Genomic DNA, 18,023 nt, shown 5'->3' with positions numbered 1-18,023 from the left:
TATACAGAAAAGTCATCCATAAATACTTCCATGATGTTTTCGAGAAAGTCGGCGAATATTGCCATCATGCATCTTTGAAAAGTTGCAGGGGCATTACACAGACCAAATGGCATTCGTCTATAAGCGAAGGTACCAAAAGGGCATGTGAATGTTGTCTTTTCTTGGTCATCAGGGTGAATTGGTATTTGAAAGAAGCCTGAATAACCGTCTAGATAACAGAAATGTGAATGTTTAGCTAATCGTTCTAACATTTGGTCAATGAATGGTAAAGGGAAATGATCTTTTCGGGTTGCTTTGTTTAGTTTCCTATAATCAATGCACATTCTCCATCCCGATTCGATTCGTTTAGTTATAGTTTCTCCTTTTTCGTTTTCAATAACGGTTATGCCTCCTTTCTTTGGTACAACGTGTACAGGACTAACCCATTTGCTATCAGATATAGGATATATAATACCTGCTTCCAATAACTTGGTTATTTCTTTCTTTACTACCTCACTTAGGATCGGATTTAGTCTTCTCTGGTGTTCCCTAGAGGTTTTACAGTCTTCTTCTAACATGATGCGGTGCATACAAATAGAAGGGCTTATTCCTTTAAGATCGGTTATGTGGTATCCTAGTGCGGTTGGGTATTTTCTTAAGATATGTAGGAGTTTTTCTGTTTCGAGTCTTCCTAGATCGGCATTAACTATCACAGGTCGTTCAAGTTCTAAGTCTAGGAATTCATATCTCAGATTTTTGGGAAGTGTTTTCAAATCAGGGGTTGGTTTGTTAAGACACTGCGTAGGGTCCGGTGTTATTGCTAGGCATTGTTTAGATTTGTCCTCTAAAAGATAGTCTGATGATTTATCTTCTCCTGACTCTGCTTCTTTTATGCATTCATCGATGATATCCATGAAGTAACATGTATCTTCTATTGCAGGTGCTTTCAAGAATTGGGAAAGAATGAATTCAATTTTCTCTTCACCTACTTCGAAGGTGAGTCGTCCTCGTTTTACGTCTATGATTGCACCGGCAGTTGCTAAGAATGGTCTTCCTAGTATAATAGGTGTAGTATCATCTTCTCTAATGTCCATAATTGTGAAGTCAGTGGGAATGTAAAACTGACCTATGCGTACGGGAACGTTTTCAAGGATTCCTACAGGATATTTGATGGAACGATCTGCTAATTGTACAGACATTTTGGTCGGTCTTAATTCTCCCATTTCCAGTTTCTTACATATGGATAAAGGCATAACGCTAATTCCGGCTCCTAAATCGCATAAGGCTTTGTCTATGACAAATTTTCCTATGTGACAGGGTATAGAGAAACTACCCGGATCCTTGAGTTTAGGGGGCATGTTTTGGATTATAGCGCTACATTCGGCAGGGAGTGTAACGGTTTCGCTATCCTCAAGTTTCCTCTTATTAGAAAGAATTTCTTTTAAGAATTTAGCATATGAGGGCATCTGCGTAATAGCTTCGGTAAACGGAATTGTAACGTTTAATTGTTTAAGGAGATCAACAAATTTTCTAAATTGGCCTACATCTTTGGTTTTAACAAGCCTTTGAGGGTAGGGTATAGGTGGTTTGTAAGGTGGTGGAGGTACATAAGGTTCCTTCTTTTCTAGGGTTTCCTTATTACTCTCTTCCTTTTCCTTAGGTTCACTTTCCTCAGTTGATTTCTTAGGGTTTTGGTTTTCTATCCTTGGGTCAGACGGTCCTTCCACTTCCGTTCCACTTCTTAATATAATTGCATGAGCTTGGCTTCTCGGATTAGGTTGGGGCTGTCCAGGGAATGTACCAGTTGGTGCAGCAGTAGGTGCTTGTTGTTGAGCTACCTGAGATATTTGCGTTCCCAGCATTTTGTTATGGGTAGCCAAGGCATCTACTTTGCTTGCTAGTTGTTTAAGTTGTTCGCCAGTGTGTATGTTCTGGTTTAAGAAATCTTTATTGGTTTGTTGTTGGGAAGCTATAAAGTTTTCCATCATGATTTCCAAGTTGGATTTTCTAGGGGTATTATTGTTAGGATTGGATTTCTGATATCCCGGAGGTATAGATGGGGCTTGATTTGGAGACTGTCCAGGTGCGTATAAAGCATTATTACTCTTATATGAAAAGTTTGGATGGTTCTTCCAATTTGGGTTATAGGTATTCGAATAGGGGCTTCCTTGAGCATAGTTTACTTGCTCTGCTTGGATTCCAGTCAAGAGTTGACATTCCGCAGGAGTGTGGCCTTGGATTCCACAGACCTCGCAATTCTGAGTTATAGCAACCACGGCGGCTGGAGGTGATACATTTAAACTTTCAATTTTTTGGACCAAAGCATCCACTTTTGCATTAACGTGATCAAGGTTACTTATCTCGTACATGCCAGTTTTCGGTTGAGGTTTTTCCACCGTTGTTCGTTCGGTTCCCCACTCCCACTGATAGTGGTTTTGGGCCATGCTCTCGATAAGCTGGTAAGCATCAGCATAAGGTTTGTTCATTAGTGCACCACCTGCAGCGGCGTCTATTGTTAACCTTGTATTGTATAAGAGACCATTATAAAATGTGTGAATTACTAACCAGTCTTCCAAACCATGGTGTGGGCAAAGTCTCATCATGTCTTTGTATCTTTCCCATGCTTCGAAAAGAGACTCGTTGTCTTTCTGTTTAAATCCGTTTATCTGGGCTCTTAACATAGCTGTTTTGCTTGGCGGAAAATATCGGGCAAGAAAAACTTTCTTCAACTCGTTCCATGTGGTGACTGAGTTGGAAGGAAGTGATTGAAGCCATCTTCTAGCGCTATCTCTTAATGAGAAAGGAAAAAGACGAAGTCGAATTGCCTCTGAAGTGACACCATTAGCTTTAACAGTATCAGCGTATTGGACAAATACGGATAAATGAAGGTTTGGATCTTCGGTAAGATTTCCAGAGAATTGGTTCTGTTGCACAGCTTGCAACAGCGAAGGTTTAAGTTCAAAGTTGTTTGCTTCGATTGCGGGCGGAGCAATACTTGAATGCGGTTCATCTTACGATGGAGCGGCGTAATCTCTAAGAGCACGAGCTGGTTCTGCCATCTCGGTTAAAGAAGGAAGATCTTTGAGATCAGGAAGGTCTATAGGAGGGAGATTGTTTTCAGCACGATATTCCCGAATTCGTCGTAAGACTCGGAGATATAGTTCGATATCGTTGATTCGTAAATAGAGCGGCTCGCCTTGAGAGCGAGTGCGTGGCATACAAATCAACGAAAGAAAGAATAGAAGAAAAAAGAAACCTTAGTCTCTACAGCGTAACGGAAGAGTTACGATATCGATTAAATAGAAAGTCCCCGGCAACGGCGCCAAAAACTTGATCGCTCGACTGTGTGAGTCGAGAATGGGATACAAACTGCAAGTGCACAGTTCTATCGCGTAGTTTTAAAAGATATCGATCCCACAGGGACTTATGAATCGATATACCGTTATCTAAGGTTACTACGTAAATCTAAGGTGAAAATGTTTGATTGTTTGGGGAAAAACTAAGAGCTAAACTAAGATCTAGATTAAATATTAATAAAACGGATATCGGTATGTAGTTCGTCAAAACTAGGGAATCAAGTCTTTGTCGGTTTCTTGGTTTTAAAATGAATCGTTTCGGTTAACTTTATTGGTTAAAGGTTTTATCTCAAACTCTCGCTCTGTTGAATAAACCATGATTTTATATTAATGTAGCTGTCACTTATAATTAAGTCAAAAATCATATTTTGAAAACAATAAAGTTGCAGAAACTCCTTTTAAGAAAATACTGACCGTTTTAAACACCCTTATCTCAAACTCTCGCTCTGTTGACTTAGGTTATATAATCAAATCCAAATGCTTAACTCTCGTCCTCACATTCAATCTTTAAAAATACTTTTTGGAAAAGGTCAGAATTTAATTAACTCTAAAACTTGCTCTCGCCCTGATCTAGAATTAATGCCTAACTTACACTGTCCAGTTAAAATCTCAAACTCTCGCTCTATTGGTTTTAACTTCTTTATGTCTTTTACTTTTGTAAAAAATCTTGTTATTAAACCTGTAAGTTGAGACCGTAAAAAGATTGATTTTGATTTTAAGTTTAGATAGACCGACTCAGTCTTGATCCCTTATTCTGCTTACTTTACATACCGATACCTGGGCAAATTAGCCAGACATGCTAAATAAATAAGAATTTATATCATGCATAAACAGACTCATTCCAGGCAGATAATATAGATAAATAATAAAACAAAATATTAAATAATGATTAAAGAACCTGAATGCGTAATACAATAGTCTTGAACACTCCACCACAAGCCGGTAGGATTTGTTCTTGGATTCTTCAATTAAACAGTAAATTAAATCAAGGAAATAAAACTGGAATATAACGTAAGGTTAAATCCGGTATAAAGTTGCACAATAGTTTCCGGTGTAGAAACTATTATGCGAAAAATATCTAAAAGCTAAAATGGGAAAGGTAAATTTGCAAGGGAAGAAGAATGTAAAGCTTGCAAAAGAAATAAATAAAATAAACAATGCTGGAAAAGAAAAATAAGCAAAAGCGTGAAAAGAAAATTTGGCAGAGCTTCGGCAATATGAGCGTGGAAAAACCGACCGAGCTTTAGGTTTTTGAGATGGCTATTTATAATAGTGTTGGCAACTGCTTTCCGTTTCTCCCATTCTTCAACGTGGCTACATGCACGGCGTGGATATAGGAGACCAACTTCTCAACGTTCTTCTTCCAGTCTTTCTGAGGGCGTTACTTGCGCCAAAAAGGTAGTGGAATTGTGTGACGCCCGTCACACTATGTGTGACGTCCGTCACAAGGCTGTTTTGCGTGACGCTCGTCACGCACCCTGTGACGTCCGTCACAGGCACAGCGTTGGTGACTTGTGCGCTTTGGGCTGGGCTTTGGCATTTGGTCCCTTTTTTCTCCTTTTTGCACCTCCTTTTCTTCCCTTTTTCACTTTTGCTTCAAAATGGATACCTGACATAAATAGCAAGGAAATACTGCATAATATCTGATAAAATGAGATAAACTAAAGTGAATGATAATATAATCTAATTGAATTAAGTCTTAAAATGTGATATAATTTCGTGTTATCATACTCATAATTTAGAATATAACACCAAAAATAATTAACAATGTTTACATATGAATTCCCTTGAAGGATCATCCTCCAATGGCTTCCAATGCTCTTAAAAATCACCTTTAGTGTTGCAAACTCGTACTCCTTGTGTAGAAATTCGTAAACCTTGAAAAAGTGCAGAAAATCCCCTTAAAAAGCCTTCAGAATGAACCGGAACACATCAGAAAAGCCTAGAAAAAGGAACTATCACGTGCGCGATACTATCTTTATGTACCTATCGCGCGTGATACTGCGTGTAATTATTTCAGTGGGTGCACGCTTTTGCTCCCTTTTCACCTGATTTTTCACTAAGTCAAATTTCTTCACACTTAGCTATTTTTTTCTCATTCTTTGGTCTTTCTTCTTCATTTTTGTTCCTCTTTAACTTGTTTGGATCTATTTCTTCGACCTGATTTATGCATTGACGAATTATCATCATAATCCTAAACTTAAATTGTTGCTTATCCTCAAGTAACTCACCTGCAACTACACATTCTAACAAAACATGTACATATAACACTCAATAGTTTGTTGTTGATCTTAGAAAAAGTACATGTACATGTAGATTTTGGGATTTGGATGGCATTCCATGTAGACATACGTGTGCATAATTAAGCTATATACAACAAAAACCAGATAATTTTGCGGATGGATGTTACTCTAGGAAAATGTATGCCATGTGTTTCCATTTTCCTATAAGTCCCCTAAATGGAATATACATGTGGCCTAAATTTAATGCAGATGAATTAAACCCTCAAGAAAGGACCAGGAGGACCCAATAAACTTAATTTTAGAGAATTAGGTAAAGGTGGCTTAAGATTGAATAGAGTTGGTGGGACATACAAATGCACCAAATATGATAAGATGGGCCATAACTCAAGAAAATATAGGGAGAAAATGCAGAATCCATATGCTTTGAAAAGAAAGGTAAATTTTCATTTTTTATATTGTTTACATATATTGTGTTATGTTTAATTACTTGAATTGATTTTTATGTAGAGAAAGACTCTTAGATACTATACAAAGAAAGCAAATGTTAGTCCTACTACAACTGATGCTCAACTAACAATTAGTGATTATGTTACTGATATGAATCCTTCTATAACTGAGACTTAACCTGCAAATGGTGATCCTACTATTGAAATGAATTCTACTGCAACTGATGCTCAACCTACAAATGGTGATCCTGCTATTGATATAAATTCGGAAAATGGTGATGACATATTTTATCCAGAATTCGGTACTCAACCATTTGCAACTGAGACTCAACCTGCAATTGAGACTCAACCTACTGCAACTATGACTCAAATTATGAAGAAAAATCCCAAAAAGAAGGTGAAGTATGCTCTAAACAAGAGAACATGTGACAAATTGAGGACATTTAAGACCAAATCAATTAAAGGGCTAGGAGAAGCTAGTAATTAACCACTGATAATCCATGAGGATGAAAAGGGCCCACAAGAACTAACTATGGTGGTACCATACATAATGTAACGCCGTATATAATATATGTCCTGAATAATATCATACACATGTTAAATTTTGATACTAATACAACACAAGTTCCTAACATAATCATTATATACACATGTCAAAACTAAAATAATACATCTATGGTACATGAAAAACAAAAACAATAATAGGATGAGATAAAAAATCTCAGTGAGTTCCCCTATCTTATGGGTCTTCTCGGCTCTACATGGTTTCTAATTGATTTCCTTAACTTAATTATTTCAAAGAAATAGAGACTTAAGCAACTAGAGGATTTTCGCATTATATGGAAACATGTACTCTTGAGTTCACCAACTCAAATCAATCATTATTCAGAAATCATACCAAGGCATCTTTCCCTGGCCAACCCTACGTCTAGGTTTTCGACATCAATCATTACTTCTATGGGACTCTAACCCATTTGGTTGCACTATGAGACTCTAACCCATTTGGTTGATCATATAGGACTCTAACCCATTTGGTCGAACATGCGAAGCAATAGTGCATATATCACAATTCTTACTTTTCATAAGCCTCACAATTTGGGATGGGCACGACAATGGGGTTGTTTCCCAATACATGACTAGTTCATCAATCATAATGTGATTATACTCGTCAATCACTAGGTGATCTTATTCACCAATTCCTAGAATCTACTAATGTTCCATACAAATCATATTAGTTCATGACTAAGCCTTTTGACCCCAGTTGCACCTATGACCTTAATTGAAAACATGTCACTCAACTCACAACAATTCACAAACAGAAACAACTATGTGGTTCTGACAAAAGGAGTGCATGAGATCCAAGCTTCTTCTTCCAATAAGGTTTTACAAACCATTACTTATGAGCTTACTTCATTGGTGAGATAGTTGGCAGTAGGAAAAACTCAAACAAAAAGGTTATGTGGCACTTGCACCTCTCCTGAACATGCAACAAATACATATCCTACCTTGCAAGAGGGTGTAATTTCTGATTTTCCTCAACCATATGCATCAAATATTTACAATCCTCAGAGAAATAACCAGTATAGGTACAACACTCTTGACCTATACTTTAACAAGTACCATTCAAATTGGAGAAACCATTTAAACATTTGGTATGAGAATCCATCCATACAACAACCTAGTCAACAATAGTTGATGCTACCACTGCCACCACCACAAAACACTCCACAAGTAACAATCTTTGCACCTTCCGGACCTTCATTAGAGGACCTTGTCAAGAAAATGGTTATACATAATCTTCAATTTCGGTAATGAACATGTTCTAGTATTCAGAATTTGTAGACACAAATTGGACAACTTGCAATTTCAATGAATTCCAAGCAATCCCAAGGATCCAACCAGTTAGCTGCCCAAACAGTAGTGAATCCAAAAGGCCCTAATGTTAGTGAAATTTCCTTTAGATTCGGAAAGAGTGTTGAATCGGTTGAACCAACTTTAGAAAAAAGTAAAAAAGTTGTTGAGCCCATGCCTGATTCTGAAGTTGTTGTTGATAAAGAGTATGTACCACAAATTCCTTTCCTGCAAAGATTAGTGAAAACTAAAAAATGGATGAGGAAGATAGGGATAAGGAAATATTGGATGTATTCAGAAAAGTGGAGATGAAAGATCCCACTTCTTGATGTCATTAAACAGGTTCCCAAATATGAAAATTTTCTAAAACACTTGTGCACACACAAAAGGATATTAAAGGGAAATGAAAGAGTTAACATGGGACATGACATTTCAGATTTCTTCCAGTCTATGCATGTACCTAAAAAGCCAAAACATGCCAAAATGTTCTAGGTCTCACTCAGGCCATGCCCCAAAAGTGCAAAGATCCAGGAACCTTCTTTATTCCATGTACCATTGGGGGTACGAAGTTTGAAAATTGCATGTTAGATTTAAGAGCTTCAATTAATGTTATGCCTACTTTTGTTTATAACAATCTTGATCTTGGTCCTTTGCAGAATACAAGTTTAATGATTCAGTTGGAAAATAAAAGCAATGCCCTCCCTGCTGGAGTAGTAGAAGATGTACTTGTTCAAGTTGCTGACTTCATTTTTCTTACAGATTTCTACATTCTGGACATGGAAGGAGAAACTAAGTCAAGCAAGGCACCCATCATGTTAGGTAGGCCATTTATGAAAACTGTAAAAACAAAAATTGATGTTGATGATGGAACAATGGTCATGGAGTTTAGGAATATAATTTTTAAATTCAACATTTTTGATGTTATGAAACATCTATGAAAGAGAACTTTATTTTTCACATTAAATTTATTTCTGAATTAGTTGATGATACTTATTCTAAGTTGTTAGCTGATTTTCCATCATTGTCTGATTTTGATGAAATTTAGTCTTATGATGCAAGTACTGACACTTATATCTGTTTTGTTTATGCAGAGATTGAAGTTGCCTTCCAGGTAGATGTTTTTCCTGCAGATAAAGTTGTAGATGAAACTATTTTTGCAGTTGAAGCTCTCGACATCCCGACTGTCCCAACCAAACCATCCATTAAACAACCACCTTCTTTAGAGCCTGAATTACTTCCTAAAGATTTAAATTATTCATCAAATCTTGAATTTGAGTGGGAAGAGAAATTATTTCAGGAACACAAGAAGGAAATTGGATGGACTTTGAAACTCGTGATATTAGCCCATTCATGCATATGCATATGATCTCACTTGAAAATGGAACAAAAGCAGCGAGGCAACCCCTTAATTCTTTGATTCTTGATGTTATGGAAAATGATACCACTTTCATGTGCCCTTTCGACACTTTTACTTATCAAAGATCCTTATTTGATCCTAGAATAAAAGGTGAAGGCACTAATAAAAATTTCATGGTAAATGGACACTGGCCAAAGCAATTCCATGAGAGCTCTACTTTGGAAGAATATACTATAGAAGAACTCTCTTTGGGAAATGTTGCTTATGCGATCATCTATCCATATTGATTGCTCGGTATGTTCTTCCCCCCTCCCCCTTCTCTCTCTCTCTCTCTCTCTCTCTCTCTCTCTCTCTCTCTCTCTCTCTTATTTTATACTTATGTTCTTTCATTCAGAATAATCTATGTCTTAAGTGTGTGTGTGTGTGTGTAGGGGGGGAGTAATTTACTTCTGTGTTTTTTTATTTGTCATTTACTTGTTTCTTATTTAAAAGAATAATAACAATAATGCATGTTTTTCTTTGGTTTTTGGGTTGCAAGTGTGAGTAATTTCTTTGTTCTCTTGACTAAAGACCCGTGGTGTGATGTGAGTGATTTGTTGTGCATTTTTAGTATAATAATTAGGACTAAATTCTGAATTATGCATCATTTGTAGTTGATCAATACCCTTTGTGAGATTTTGAGCCTAATAATGGATAACATTAAAAAAATCATCTATTTATTTCTTGTGTGATTTCATTCATGTTTGTTAGTCTCTAGAACTTGATCTGACTCTTTTTTAAATTGTTTATTTAGTCATGCACACTGATATGATAAAGGTAAGTTATTTTTATTTTATTTTTTATCCACTTAGCCAAAAAGTCAATCTTCAAAATATCATCCCTTGTTTGGAACCCCATTGAGCCTATTTATCTCATTCTTTGTTTGAAACTAATTACAAGCCTAAAAGTGAAAAACAATGTTATTATCATATTCAAAAGGTTGAAAGAATCTTGTTTGCAGTTGTGCGGCGTGAAGTTAATATAGTTGTGATATTTCAAAAGTTGGTAGAGAAAAAAAATATAGAAAGAAAAGAAATAAATAGAAAAAGAGAAACAAGGAAGAAAATTCATATTCTTATCGTATTCCTTCTAGAAAAAAAAGATCAAAATAAAAAGAAAAGAGAAGAGAAAATGACTGCAAAGAAGTTGCTGAAAAGTTAATGATTTATTATTTAGTTTGACTCCCACAGTCTCCTTAAATTCTCTTTTGTCCCTTTAAATTTTATATTAGTATCCCTTAGTATTTATCTCATCATTACCTTGACCATGTTACAACCAAAACAAAGTCCTTTTGATCTTTGTGTGCATGTATTTCAAGTATGAATGTTAGAGTCTTTTTAAGCTTATGGTTGTGCTAACTTTTATGATGTGCTTTGAGTGTAAACAGATAGCGTAAACATTTGAGAGTGAGAGAATATTTATATCATATGAGGATCTTGCCACTTCTGATGCACTCTTCCGTAAATTGTCCTCTTATTTGCTTTGATTGTCACAATAAGTTACTCACTAACATCATATTACTTGAAGCTTAGAATGAGAATTTTGCTTATCCTTTTGTGATTTTGAAAGTCTTTGAAATTTTATGTTATGTTTTTGTTCTTGTTTCTCGTTTTTACTCTGTTTTGAATTTTGAAGTCAGAGTTTTGCTCGGAGTGTAAAAGTTCAAGTGTGGGGGAATTTGATCAACTTATTTTAATACACCAAATTTTACTTTGTGCTAATACAATTTTACAAATTATCGCATTATTTTAATTGCTTTTCGAAAACCTAACCCGCTTTTTCATTTTTTTTTATTTTGCTAAATTAACTTAGAATTCCCGCGATACGACTCAAGCTAGTGTCACTTTCATATGCTACACTTTATTTACTCATATTTTAACCCGTGCGCGACTAATGAATCAGAGATTTACTGGTTAGACCTTAAAAGATTGTAATGGAGAATTCCTAAGTGGCATAATAGGTAATTCTTCAATATCAAGAGTTACCATTTAACTCATGTTTATCCAACTTTGTCACCTAGATAGACCTCAATTCAAGTTAAGTGGGCCTATAAGGATTTGAATGTGTTAACCTCTTCTATGAGCATTGTTTCATGTTCCTTGTCTAGTACTTTGGAGTATAGTCGAACCAAAAGTGTGTATAAGGTTTTATAAATACATGACCAATCATGTGTATTATATAAAATGTCTTATATTTGCTAAATGTCATGAATTATGGTGAAACAATCATATTTCATGTGAAACAACATGAATTACTTCCAATGTGCATATATGGTTATTTGTGTGAGTTTGATTTATTTACTATTCCATTTTACATAATCTACTTACCTACTAATTCCTTATTTATGTTTGGGGTTTGTGTGATTATGGAGAACCACCGAGAGCAACATGTGAAGAATAAAGTGGAACTAATTGCTATTTTCCTATTATGAAAAGTCTATTTTATTTTGATTGGAAAAAAGATTTTTACTTTGATTTCATAAACGAGGTAACAAAGGACGTCATAAAATTTTGTCACTTTTTTCTTCGGTTATAGATCCACGAGGTAACAAAGGACGTCATAAAAATTTGTCACTTTTTTCTTCGGTTATAGATCCATTTAAGGAAAAATTATATTGATCATTGATTCGATCCTCATAAACAGTAATTTCATATTTTATTCAAAACATACAACTTTTTCTCTTAATAATAGAACTACCGAGATGAAATAAATAAATATATCTATCTATCTATCTATCTATCTATCTATCTATATATATATATATATATATATATATATATATATATATATATATATATATATATATATATATATATATATATATATATATATATATATATATATATTTGTTTCACATGTTTTATTAAAATATAATTTTTTTCACTATTTTACATTATTTTTGTTCAAATCTATAAGTATAATATTGTTAAATTTTTTTGAAACTTCATCATCATCCTTGTGAATCTTGGTGAAGAGAAAATCCTGAAATTTATTACATATTTGTATATTGTAATATATTTAAAATGACTTACATTTATTATTATTTCTTACATAAAATTAGCAAATATTATGTAAGAAAAATAATTTATCATGTATAAAGACAAGAGACTATGCAAAGAACACTAACCTTGAACCAATACTACTTTCAACTCTTACAATCCATCACAAAGACAGTTTCCACGCTCCTTTAAGTTTCACTTTTTCAATCCTAATATATTTCGTTATCAATGTTTATGATTCACAAGGTAGCATCCTAGATATATAGTGTGACCTTCATGTTCTGAATGAACGTTGTGTTGGCGACGACAAAGATTTGTTAGTGAAAACAACTGTGACACTCTTTCCCTCAATTATTTTTTAATAATCGAAGTAAAATGTTATTTATTTTTTAAATAAATAATAATAATAATGACATTTCGCCTTAATTTATAGATCAATCGGGAGAATATATTACATCTATTGCATATATAAGAAAAAGGTGTACGGTATGGTATTTCATTTAATTTTTTTTTTATCATCCACCATTTTTTTTTGAGTTGTAATTTTTTTAGTATGATTAAGAATAGGTTTCTAAATATTGTCAGACAAGGAAATAACAATAACATTTCAGGAGATGGATCATAAGAGTGAAAAAAATATTTTGTTTAAGATTGATAAATTACTACTACAATAACAACAACAACATCTTGAAAGATTTCCTAACTAATTAATAAATCTTAAATATTTTTTTGTCTTATAATCCATGAAAGAGAATGATGCTTACGACTTTGACCGGTATTAGATGTGTTAGGTTAAGAAAAACTATAATGAATGAATGCTTTTATAAAAAATAATAAGTAAATTTTCTCCTCGATTGTTAAGATATACGAAAGAATAACATGTTTGATATTTAAATAAATAAAATATGACACAATTAAAAAAGAAATAAAACATATACAACATTTACTATGATTTGAAGCATATCCCTTAATTACTTTATCGCTAAGTCGTGCGCTGCAATTAAGAGAATAGATTTATATGTGTTTGAATAAATAAATGTGGCGTATTCATGGTTTATGTCTCAGTTACATATATATGCATTTATATATAATAATAATAATAATAATAATAATAATAATAATAATAATAATAAGATAGAAATGTTTTAATGGTGAGATTTATTATCCATTATAATCATCTTCAATTCAAATAATTAATCTATAGAATTGTAAGCAAATAATATGTGATTTCTTAAAAATAAAAACTTTTTATATATTGATTGATTTGAGAGTTTAGTGAATAATTTCTGCTCTAAAATCCATAGCTAGGGAAACCTAGTCCACTCCTTTTCCAAATCAATTGGCCAAGCGTGTTCTTCCTCCAACATTGTCATCTACCTTATTGTACATGTCTATGTCTCTATCTCTCTTTCTCTCTCTTGTGGTCCATTTTTTTCTTCCTTATATCTCTCTCACCTCTTTCTCCATTTTTCCATACCATATATCATCATATTTTACAACTCCTATATATATATATATATTCTTCACCTTCTTCGACTATATATATATAGCTTGTTTCTTCCTTGATTCTCTATATAACTAGCTTCATTTTCCATTTTATAGCTTTCTATTTTAGGAAAGAACTTAAACACTTTGTAGAATTCAATATTTACCTTCATTACAAAAAAAATTGTTAACACCACCAAGCTATGTCTAGTCGAAGGTCAAGACAACAATCAGGAGGGTCTACAAGAATCTCTGATGACCAAATTATCGAACTTGTTTGCAAGTTGCGTCAACTTGTTCCTGAGATTCGTAATAGGCGTTCTGACAAGGTACTATAGCTATTTCAAAACACACTCTCTCACATTTTTCATAAGAATAAAAATGTATAATTCTACATTCAACTTATTCAAAATTTTGAACTTGTTCAACTTGAATGCAGTACTATTAGTACTGTACTAGTTGTTCCTCTTTTCAAAAGACAGTTTGAATAATACTCTTGCACTCATATTGGTAATTTTTATATAAGTAAAAAAGTTATTTTTTTTCACATTTTTATAAAATGGTTAGTGACAGATATACTATTTCTTTTATTAGAGAACATCACATTTGTGTATATAGATGCACTTGAAAGATTTACGATTATATTTCCTGCATTTTATATTAATATCCCTATGTTGTATAAGAAAATTATCTTAAAAATAATTGACATTTCAAATTTTTAAGATGATATTTGTTTTTCAACTACATGATCTAGTTAATATTACATGTACCGAATTTTTTTTTTAAAATAATCAGTTTTTAAAAAAAAAATCGAAAATAATCAATAATTCAGAAAAAAATATCAAAATAACCAGTTTTACAAAAGGATGTGCCATATGAATTGACGTATCTGAAGAGGAGGCGCCAATAGCATTGGCGCATACATTGGACTCCTCATGAGGAGGCGCAAATGCTCCTGACGCCTTAGTGCAATTTGTAGTGTGGAGCATCACATGCAGGCGCCATAGAGATTGACGCCCACACTACAAATTACACTAAGGCGCCAAGAGCATTGGCGCCTCCTCATGAGGGTCAATGCATGCGCTAATAGCATTGGCGCCTCCTCTTCATGGTTAGGGGATGCGTCAATTCATCTGTCGTATCCTCTTATAAAATTGGTTATTTTGGTATTTTTTTTGAATCATAGGTTATTTTCAAAAAAAATTAAAAAAATTGATTATTTTAAAAAACAAATCACATGTACCATTCACAATACAATATAATATTTTTATTTTATTTTTAAGATAAAAATAAATACAATAATATTGATAAAGTCGAAATGATAAAAATATTATTATATTTTTTTATTTTTATATATTTTTGAATAATGCTAATTTGTATACTGGAAATACAAGATAAAAAATCCATTTATAAAAAATTTAAACAATTAAAAAAGTACAATTTCTAATGTGATATTATTTTTTTAAGTTCTTAACTTATATTTTTTTACTAAAAGTAAAATAATCAGTTAAGTTAATTATGAAATAATAATAAATGATAGATTATAATTAACTATTAGGTTCCATGCTAACCATGTTTATAAGTATACATTAAAGTATTTAATTTATAAACCATTAATATTTTTGATTTATAAATGAATTTAAAGTAATATATATCTGAATGGTTCTGATATATCGAAGGTGTATGACATAATATATTTATTAATCTCTTTATAAATATCCATAAGCTATTCATATAATATTAATTTAAAAATAAATTTAGTGTAAACTTACAGTCAAATTGTTGGACCAAATAATACATATATTTTATTCCAAAAAAATCATGCATATGCATAAAAGTTAGTACTAGCTAGTGATAGCATGATTTTTTAAACCTAAAAAAACATATACTTATGGGAGCATGTGTGATGTTTTTTTCTCCCTACATTGAACTCTAAATAGCTACCACATATTTAATGTATTTGATTTGATGTAAATGAAGTACGGAATTTATAGGTAACCGAAACTGACATAGTGGATGCATGCAGGTACCAGCTTCTACGGTCCTACAAGAAACCTGCAACTATATCAGAAACTTACAAAGAGAAGTTGATGATTTAAGCCTCAGATTGTCTCAGTTGTTGTCCACAATTGATGCTGATAGTCCTGAAGCTTCCATCATTAGGAGCCTGCTTAACCAATGAACTTTAAAGTCACATTTTCAATTATATTTTATTAGTACTTGTTTGATTGATATCTCTTTTAATAGAAGGCAAAAAATGTAGCACTTGTTTGAGGTAGTTTCAGGTTTAATAGTGTAATGAGTTCGGTATTGAAGGTTTGAGATCAGATTTGTAACTTTGTAAGAGGCGATTATTATATATATAATGCTAGTTATTTGTTATTTTCTTCCTATAAGTTGAGCTCATGAACTAACTTCTTTTGTTATTACTATTATTTTGGTTCAATTATAATTATTACTCCATTATTAAATTTGTATGCATGATCATTAGAGTAAGATAAAAGTATTAAACAGTTAGATTAATCAAATTTAATGGTAGGAGTTCTAATCTTTTGTCTTGTTATATATATATATATATATATATATATATATATATATATATATATATATATATATATATATATATATATATATATATATATATATATATATATATATATATATATATATATATATATATATATATATATATATCGTGGAGAGAGATTACCCTTTTAGGCACTAAAATAAATGCTCTCTTAGAGTTAGATTCAATAGATTGTATCTTCTTTCTCATCATTAGGGGAGGAAGTTGAGAGAGTTTGTGTCATGAGTGGAGAATGATTCCATCAGAGATGGTGGTCCATGGTAATAAAAAGTGTGATAGTAAGTGCATTACTTTTCACCATAAATTAAGGTTTTGGTGGAAAACTGGATAACACGATACATTTGATCAAGGTTGCAAATTCCAACTGTGACGAAATATTGTCAGCCCACTTTTTTTTATCTGATATGTTGATTAATTGATTGTGCTTGATATATGGATCAGTTGACGGTGCTTGATATTTTGATCAAGTGATGGTGTTTAACATGTTGATGATCAAGTGATAGGGCTTGATATGTTGATCAAATGAGGGTACTAGTATGTTAATCAAGTGATGGTTTTTGATATGTTGACCAAGTGAAGGTGCTTGAAGATCAAGATGTGTTGATCAATGTAAAGCTTAAAGATCATAAAATGGTGATTAAATTGTGGTAATCAAAGTTGTGATTGATCAAGAATGTTGGGCTTAGAGATCAAATTATTTATGCCTATAAGTTGAAACAACGCCTTGTATTCAGCTAAGTTTGGTGAAGTCAACAAAGATCTATGATAAAGAAGTTTATTTATAGATGGAGGTTATCATGAAGCGTTATCGCAAGCCTCATTAGAAGAAGATTCAAGGTTCCAGATAAATGCTAAATTCAAAGATGATGTGGCAAGGAACCAAGAACTTCAAAGTTATGAAAGAGAGGAAGTGTGGAAGCTTATCGGGCCTGTTTCAATTGACTAGTGTCTGTAAATGTATAATACTAGCTCTCTAATTTACTATGGCAAATAACACACACACTTTCAAAACTTTAAAAAGCCTATCTTATTTTATGAAAATATACTAATTTTTTTTAAAAGACTAGCCAATTAATTAGGGGTATGTATTTTCAATTAGAAGCATGTCTTACATGTTGGACATATGAATCCAACACAAGAGAAGGGGGACGGGGTGTGCGGGGTGAATTATGGGTTTCAGATAAACTTGATTTTGAAAAACTTTTTGGATCATTTTTTGGGTTTAAATTCATTTCAAAATATTTTAGAAATAAGTAGCGGAAACTAAAGGTGAAGAAAGTAAAATGCAGAAATTTAAAGAGTTAAGGGATAAAGAGAAGACACCGGGAATTATATCCATTTAGTAAAAATGACTTAGACCTCTCCCCAAGATTTGATATTGAGAGTACCCCATAAACTTAAGATTTTTTAATAGGTTGAACTATTAAACCCCCTTATACAAGGAAAGTGAAGTTTTTTGCTAACTTCCAACAAAACAACAAACAAACAAAGAAGTAGTGAGTCTTCCTTCCAAACTACAGATTGAAGCAGTTTGTCTTCTTTCCAAATAACAACTTTAAAGCGACTAGTATTCAAGCTTTAAACTGAGATTTTACACTGCCTAATCTTGAACCTTAATGAGCTTTTAATACGGGTTAAACTCAAACCAATGGGGTTTTAATAGGCTAACCACAAAACTATG

The 18,023-nt window shown here is 32.9% G+C and overlaps 1 protein-coding gene and 1 pseudogene across 1 annotated transcript; both read left to right on the top strand.

Moving 5' to 3' along the window:
* Positions 1 to 2,553: 2,553 nt before the first annotated feature.
* Positions 2,554 to 2,653, top strand: LOC127133880 (uncharacterized; annotated as a pseudogene).
* A 10,920-nt stretch (positions 2,654 to 13,573) lies between these two features.
* Positions 13,574 to 16,137, top strand: LOC127128541 (transcription factor PRE6). Its single transcript, XM_051057887.1, has 2 exons — positions 13,574 to 14,084; positions 15,782 to 16,137. The coding sequence occupies exons 1-2, from the start codon at positions 13,959 to 13,961 to the stop codon at positions 15,935 to 15,937; spliced, it is 282 nt and encodes a 93-aa protein (XP_050913844.1). The 5' UTR covers positions 13,574 to 13,958; the 3' UTR covers positions 15,938 to 16,137.
* Positions 16,138 to 18,023: the final 1,886 nt, after the last annotated feature.

Source organism: Lathyrus oleraceus, chromosome 3 (assembly GCF_024323335.1).
Source record: "Lathyrus oleraceus cultivar Zhongwan6 chromosome 3, CAAS_Psat_ZW6_1.0, whole genome shotgun sequence".
Lineage (NCBI taxonomy): Eukaryota > Viridiplantae > Streptophyta > Magnoliopsida > Fabales > Fabaceae > Lathyrus > Lathyrus oleraceus.
This window is presented reverse-complemented; position numbering and strand designations above follow the sequence as displayed.